Source organism: Daucus carota, chromosome 4 (genome assembly GCF_001625215.2).
Source record: "Daucus carota subsp. sativus chromosome 4, DH1 v3.0, whole genome shotgun sequence".
NCBI classification, from domain to species: domain Eukaryota; kingdom Viridiplantae; phylum Streptophyta; class Magnoliopsida; order Apiales; family Apiaceae; genus Daucus; species Daucus carota.
The window spans coordinates 48,499,218-48,506,982 of NC_030384.2; the positions used below are offsets into that span (position 1 = coordinate 48,499,218).

At 32.6% G+C, this 7,765-nt stretch overlaps 1 protein-coding gene and 1 non-coding gene across 4 annotated transcripts; one reads left to right on the forward strand and one right to left on the reverse strand.

Moving 5' to 3' along the window:
- Window positions 1-3: 3 nt before the first annotated feature.
- LOC108219340 (uncharacterized) lies at window positions 4-6,331 on the reverse strand. 3 transcript variants are annotated; one of them, XM_064091763.1, is made up of 2 exons: window positions 5,547-6,331; window positions 4-391 (listed from the first exon to the last, which is right to left on the reverse strand). In XM_064091763.1, the coding sequence occupies exon 1, from the start codon at window positions 6,177-6,179 to the stop codon at window positions 5,565-5,567; it is 615 nt and encodes a 204-aa protein (XP_063947833.1). In that variant the 5' UTR covers window positions 6,180-6,331; the 3' UTR covers window positions 4-391; window positions 5,547-5,564. The 3 variants fall into 3 exon arrangements, with proteins under 3 accessions (XP_063947833.1, XP_017248230.1, XP_017248229.1); XM_017392741.2 differs by having other exon boundaries at window positions 5,553-6,330; XM_017392740.2 differs by having other exon boundaries at window positions 5,557-6,326.
- On the forward strand, window positions 3,457-3,528 carry TRNAQ-UUG (transfer RNA glutamine (anticodon UUG)). The gene has a single exon. It is a non-coding gene; the product is annotated as a tRNA-Gln (tRNA).
- Window positions 6,332-7,765: the final 1,434 nt, after the last annotated feature.

A 7,765-nucleotide genomic window follows, 5' to 3' on the forward strand; every position in this document is an offset into this window, starting at 1 on the left:
GGCAACCACTAAACTAAGTCCATTTGTAATACTTGTGAGCAATACATTAAGAAAATCAAGATCATACATTTTGTCAACATACTGTTTGTTCCTTATTATTTTTGTCTTACAATAACCAACAAACCCATCCATTGAGCATTTTAAGGCTCCTCTACAGTGTACTCTTCTATAACACCACTTTAACAAATGATTTGTCATCTGGGGTTTTTGTAGTAGAGCAAAGAGCAACCCAACTGTCAGTTTTCCGCTTCCACAGAATGTAAAAGCTACACTAAAGTTCCTCAATAAAAATTCAGGTATTGATATTGTAGCAGCTCAAAGTAAATATCAATTTCACAAAACCAAGTTTTTATAACCTCGTTCCTGGAAATGGGGCTCAACTTTAAGAAACCTGCAACAAGTTGAACAAACTTTCATTTAGCCAAAAAAGGAAAAAAATAAAATAAAAATTGAACAAACTTTACTGCCATTTTTGTTGTAAAGAAACAAAAAATATATATTGTTAACATGCAAAAGCTACCAGCTAAATATGCGCACAAAACATTCATTCTTGCATATGTCTCTTATCAACTTCTAATAAGAGTTAGGAATGTGTCCTTTTGTGTTAGCAAGGATCATGGTTCACGTCATCACATGTCTACTTGCTTTCTATCATGACCTTGGGTTCTAAGTTCGAAACCGGGGAACAACCCTTATAAGAAAAAAATAATTGATCTTGATGCTGATCAAGTCTTTTTAATATATAGTCCCTACTCATATAGTCGGGACCCTCAACTCCACCTATTTTACTCATCTCTTCATGAGCCTAGAGTACACCGTACAATAAAATTCAGAAACCTATTACCGACAATATCACACAAGAGAAACAAGTTCTGAATACTTGTTTTTGTTTATACAACAAATACACAAGAGAAAAGAACTTAGCATATCAAAGGATAAACCTGTCATGTTATTATTCAAACTAAATATGCACACAAAACAATCATTTATTCTTGCACATGTTAACATCAAGAAACTCTTATCGAGTTCTAATAAGAGTTAGGGATGTATCCTTTTGTTTAGAAACGATCATGGTTCACATGTCTACTTGCTTTCTATCATGACCTTGCCTCGAACCCCGGAAACAAATCTTATAAGAAAAAATAATTTATCTTGATGCTAATCAAGTCTTTTTAGTGTTTATATAAATAGAGAGAGTCACATGTCATCTAATCATCTCTTCAAGAGCCATGATACGCCTTACATTATAATTTAAAATTCAGAAACCCATTACCGCCTCTATCACACAAGTGAAACAAGTTTTAAATACTTAAAAAGAAGTGCAAATACACTGATACTCAAGAGCATGAGGATGCTTAGAGCAAGTCCAACAATGTCCTAAAATGATATCTGAAACCAAAATTTAAGGCATTTGGAGTAAATGAGTGCTCCAACAATGTCCTCATGTTGCCCTAAAACACTAGGACATCTAACAAGTGCCTTATTTTTAAGGCACCACAATGCATTTCCTAAATTATTTATACCAATGAAATATTAAACTACCCTCCATTTCAACACATCTCTTTGCTCTCATCTTTTCCGTACCCTCCAATAATAATTCAAATATATTATTATTCTAATAATAAAACACAATTATAAATCATGTTGTTGGAGTTCATATACTAAAATAATGTCCTTAATCACTATGACACTACTTTTTAATATATTTATACTACTTTTTAATATATTTATAGGGCACTTGTTAGAACAATGTTGGACTTGCTTTTAAATAATTCAGTTAAACTACAAAAGGTCATTTGAAAACACTTTGACCAGATATTCCTATCTCAGGTTCAATATAAGGACAGGAGTTAGACATGTCGGCCAGCCGGCCAGCCATTAAGATTCAAATCCATACTATCGATACCAAAACCGGTGTGCCATCTAAGAATCAAATCCATACAATCTATACCACAATATAATAACCGAATAGAGGTTAATTTGTTGGTCGATTAACCCTTATTTTTGGTTTTCCCTTCTAATCACACCCGTTGAAATTTCCAACTCAAATTGATGAGAACCATTGGATAGAACACTAGAAAAGAAAAAAATAATAATAATTTACACAAAGGTCTAAGATTTGATTCCCATCAAATATATTAAAATTAATTTTTCTAGTAAGTTTCATAAATATAATTAAATATGTAAAAACCCAATAACCATATTATATTTAATTTTAAGTTTCCAAGATAAATATTAAAGACACAATAATTATAAATCATTATACAATAAAAATCTTTAAAGTAGCTAAGCTAGTATTATTAAAGCTGAAACATTAAAAAATTTGGTTTGTCGATATCTCGGTCGATATTCCCGTAAAAGGGCCTTCCCAATGTAAGATCTACTTTAACACGCATTCTCTACTTCAATTAAAACACATCTCCTGACCCTAATTATAGGAACTTAATTTAACAGCCCTACTTATTAAAAACTTGATTTAACAGGTATTATACAAACACATCTATAGTCTACTTGTTTACACCTATTTTAAAAGGCTAATTATTTTTAAAAAAATTCTAAAATAAAAGGACATACCCTATGACCAATTCATAGTTTCATACACATATACCTCTATAAAAAATTAAATACAAATAAAATTAGATATTATATTAGAAATCTGAATAATATTAAGTCAGCGACATGTAAGGTACTCCATCCGTCCCATTAGAAATTCATGTTTCGCGTGTTAATTAAATGTATCTTGTTTCAAAAAAATGTATCTTGTTAATCACATTACTACCCAAATTAGCTTCTTGCAACAATGGGCTCTATTTTCTGTTTAAAAATTTTGAACATCTAAAAGATAGCAATTTTTGTATCAAATGGAAAATCTCAACATCACAGTTTCTATAACAGAAGGAGCACAAAATAATTTATAAAATCTACGAATCAAAAGAGTTACACATGTAGTACTTGACAAGGAAAGACTCGACAACAATTATAAGAAAGTTGGGAAAATAGGATATAAAAGAAGAATTAATGAGAAACGAAGATATCTGATAAAATTGCCAGATTTACCAATAAATTTGGTCGAGATCGACTGCAGTAGTTCAGTTAATGTTTAAAATAAAAATATAGGCAAGCAGGGCAAATAATGAGGCAAGTGCTTAGAAGAAAATAATTTGGCGATGTAACATAGGACGTTGTAACTGACTTGTCTGGGAATCAATTGATTGATCTGTTGCTGGGGTTAGGAGAATTACTTGTGACAAGCAGTCAGGTCTGATATAGAAATAAGACAGAAATGAAACGCGGCGAAGAAAATAGAAAGAGACAGAGTGAAGTGTGTATCCACATAACACTAATGACAAGACATCATTATATTTTTGCAAATATCGCATTAAGAATCATGCACATAATTGTCTTATCATATCTTGTCAACTGTAGATGAGGGCTAAGAAAAAACAATGCATATAAGGTCCCATGGTCTAGTGGTCAGGACACTGGACTTTGAATCCAGTAACCCGAGTTCAAATCTCGGTAGGACCTTTTAATTTTTCTCACTAATATCATACATATATTAATACTGCTATCACATAAATTTATATTCATGATTTACTTGACTATTTGTCGAATTGTGGTATACACCTGTGCACAAGATGGGTGCCTTCATTCTAAAATTCTATAAGTATATTGCATGTTATATTAATGTTATATTAATAATATAGAAGCATTATAATTATATATTAAAACAAATAAATTGTTAGTAGTTTTCGAATTTAATATTGAAGAGTTATTGCAGCATCTAAAAACCAAATTCGGTTAACCAAATGAACAAGTGTAAACAGATAAATATATTATCATTAAGATTTATATAAACGTCCCAGATCAAAACATTTGTCAGAAAGGAGCTGACAATTTTAGTATAACAAGTCATACTACTCCATCCACAATATTTGCCACTTTGAGCTTTGCATGTATTTTAAGACGTACATGAAATAGACTTGTCTGAATTAGTTGTGGTTAAAAAACTATGATTGCTAAATTTTTAATAATATAGGATATTAATTATTGCAAATGCAAGTATCTTTCTAAGGTCTTAAAATACAAGCATAAGTAAAAAGTAAAAAAAATAATGAGAAATCAGGAGTACATTCCAGTATCTTTATTGAGAGATAAAGGTGAAATGAGGACGCTTACAACAAAATTATCTTATAAATGTTTATTATAACAATAAAATTATATCAAGTAATCTGTGTACGATTGGGAAAAAAAAAAAAAAACTTAACTAAATTTCTTATTCCTAGTGGAACCCACAAAATATTATTGGAACCCTAAAACTTTCGATCAGACCTTAAACTCAAGCCTCAATTCCAGCCCTACTACCCTTCAAAAGAATCTGCTGCTGATTGTTTAAAATAAATGAAAAGCATAGATAAAAGGAAAATAGTTCTAGTACTTGCCTAAAATCCTTATAAAAAACTATTGTTAGATATAATACATATAGAAATAATAATCAACTAATTTTATTTTTTCATGTTCCGCATCACCAAATAAAAGTTGCATAATAGTAATTGACGCATGGAATGACATCTTTCCTCATTTTCTATTATCAAATCAGTCCGTTCTTTAGACCTACGTCTAGATTATGATTACCCGGTCATCAATCTGGAGCAAATGAGTATTAACAAAAACGCTCAGTAGAGAGGCATTAGACAGTAAACAAGTCACATGGTCAAAGATTTGTTGCAATTGAGCACCAGGACAACATTGGATGTATAATATTTTAATATAAGTAGTTAAAACAATTGTGTAGTCAAAGATTTGTGGGATGTATGATTGTAGTGAGACGGTAAAACAAATTGTGGGGGTTAAAGCTTCTTAGTGGCTAGTTGACTGTAACAAGCACAATTTTACAAAAATCTGAAAAGTAAATCTGCCAAATAACAAGAATGCAACAAGTAAATATGCATGCACATCCTACTCTACATACCACCTTAAAACATCTACGTAAAGGTTCACATGAGTATTTGCTAAAGAAGGCTTCTCCGGGAACTAAACAACGCTATATTTTATTTCTTCAAACTAATATAGATCTATATCCACACCAAGCAGACTAACACGTCAAGTAAACAAGATACAATCAAAATCACATCCATATCAAAAAAGAATCCTCTACAAATGCAACAAGTAAATATGCATACACATACTACTCTACATACCACCTTCAAACATCTACGTAAAGGTTTACATAAATATTTGCTAAAGGCGGCTTCTCCGGAAACTAATCACCCCTATAATTAAATTTTGTTTCTTTAAACTGATATAGATCTATATCCACACCAAGCAGACTTACACGTCAAGTAGACAACATACAATCAAAATCACATCCATATCAACAAAAAGTCCTCCACGATTCACAAAATTACCGCATATCAACAATTGTACGCAACCAACCCTAGAATAAAGCAAACTGCACGTAAACACCGATGCAACACAAACACACATTTATGCAGCAATGACAAGTAAATCAAACCAACAACACGAGTAAAAGGTGGGATAGAAACCGAAACCTACAACGACGATCATCCACTGGAATTAGGCCTGGTATAACCACTCGAACCCGGACGAAACACGAAATCAGGACCAGCACTCCCTCTCTTCATCCTATCATACCCCCCACCCCCACCAGATTTCGGCCTACTCCCTTCCTCCCCCAATTGCCTCTGCCTACTCTTCCCCGGCGACACCGGCTTCTCCTCCTTACAAATATACCCCGGCCTCAGATGCGGCGGCACAAACTTCTCAACCTTCCCCGATACAAAGCACGAATCCCTAGGTAACGGTAACCTCGAAACACCAACAGATCCACCTGTGCTCCCAAGCGGCCGCAGAGAAATAGAGTCCGAATTCTCCACCAATCGGGTCGGATCCGGGTTCACCGGCGCTGCTGTAGTTTTAGGCTGCTGAGGCGGTGGCGTCTGTGTGTGGGCTTGGGTTTGGGCTGAGATGGGCTTTGGTGTGGGACGGGTCAGAACAAGCATGTTGCCATGGATACGGGAATTAGTGATCTTGGTTTTGTTGAGAGATGGGCTTGGGCCGGTGGTGGTGTTGTTGTTTAGGGTTTTGGTGGGGTTGTTGTTTTTCTTGTCGTAGATGTCGTTGAAATTGAGGGACGCATATTTATTCGATCTTGCCATCCACCGCCGCTGACGCCACCGTGCTTGTTGGTCCGGCGAGATGCTTTATAGAAGACGGTGACTAGCCTGGGAAAAACGAAGAAACGAGAAAGTATGTGATTGGTAATAAATTTGTAGCGTTATTGTATTTCTGGATTTTCTTATTATTGCGTGCGGCGTCTGATTTACGCGTATGAGATTAAATTTATTTTCGCTTTAAATACTTTTTATTTTATGATATACACTTTTTATAATGAAGTTTTAGGCAACTTTTATTTCAATAACTGGACTTGATTGTGTAATTTAGAAGAGGGTGGATTCGTAATTTTATAGTCCATGTTTTGAATTTAATCGAAATATATACTGATCCCATTGACGAAATTTCAAAATATTTTGATTTGATTGATGATAAAAAAAATTATCAGAATAAGGAGATCTGGTGAATTATAACAACCGGCTGGTAGAACTCGATCAACCAATATAATTACTAGTATCACTTTAAAAATAATACTAGCTTTAAACCCGTGCAAAGCACGGGAGGCTATATAATTTTAAATTTATTATATATAATTTAAATTTAATATATATTACTAAATTTATTTTTTTTATTTATTGACTAATTATAAATTATATTTAAGAGAATAATGGTGGAATTTTTATCTTGTAATATATCAAACTGTTTAGAGATGTAAGACTATGAGAACTCTACGTGTAGCAGATTTTTAGTTATAAAGTGAATCACCAAACCAACATGACCAAACCAAAATCTTGTATGATTACAAATTATACCCATGTTGGCTTATTATAGTATAGTATAGATAGTATAGATATCATAGGTCTATACTATATATTTACTATACTATACCCTCTGTTCTAAAAGTCGGTGATTAATCACGATTAATCACCGATTAATCCATGTTCCGTAACTCACCGAACTGAATAAATCTCCGATTAATCACTGATCAATCCGATTAATTCAATTAATCTCCGATTAATTCACCGATTAAGTCCTATTTCCGCTTTTTACAACCCTGACTATACTGCATATCATTTTCATTTCTATTAAAATTGAAATATTAATAATTTTATTGATCGTTTATATATCAGCCAGTAAGTATAACTGGTCTCCTTAATATATAACATGCTTTGATAAACCTTTTTATTAATTAAGTCAAAAATTTAATAATTTGGTCATCATGGTCGGTTTGTATTTCAATTAAATTTAAAATAATGACGATAAGACACAAATGTTATAAATCACGTGCACCGCACGGGTTCTAAGTTAGTTTTCATGTAAAAGAAGTACTTCAAGCGAAAACAATAGGATTGTTTGGATGAGTTTAAAATAAAAAATTCTTGCTTAAAATAAAGAAGTAAATTAGATTTTGGAAGCAAGTCATGGCTTATAAGTGATTAAAATGTTTAAAAAAAAAATAAAAAACATAAAATAAATACTAATATTCTCAAACTTTCAATAAATATTTCTTAAATTTTTACGTAAAATTGTAGAAACGAGTGATTACGGGCCTCTTCTTAACATATGAACTCACAAGCCAAACATCCAACTATCTTTGACTTTATATTACGGGCCTCTTCAGTATTTTCTC

Excerpts from the sequence above, each read along its gene's own strand:
- LOC108219340 (XM_064091763.1), bottom strand. The coding sequence starts at position 6,179 with ATGGCAAGATCGAATAAATATGCGTCCCTCAATTTCAACGACATCTAC.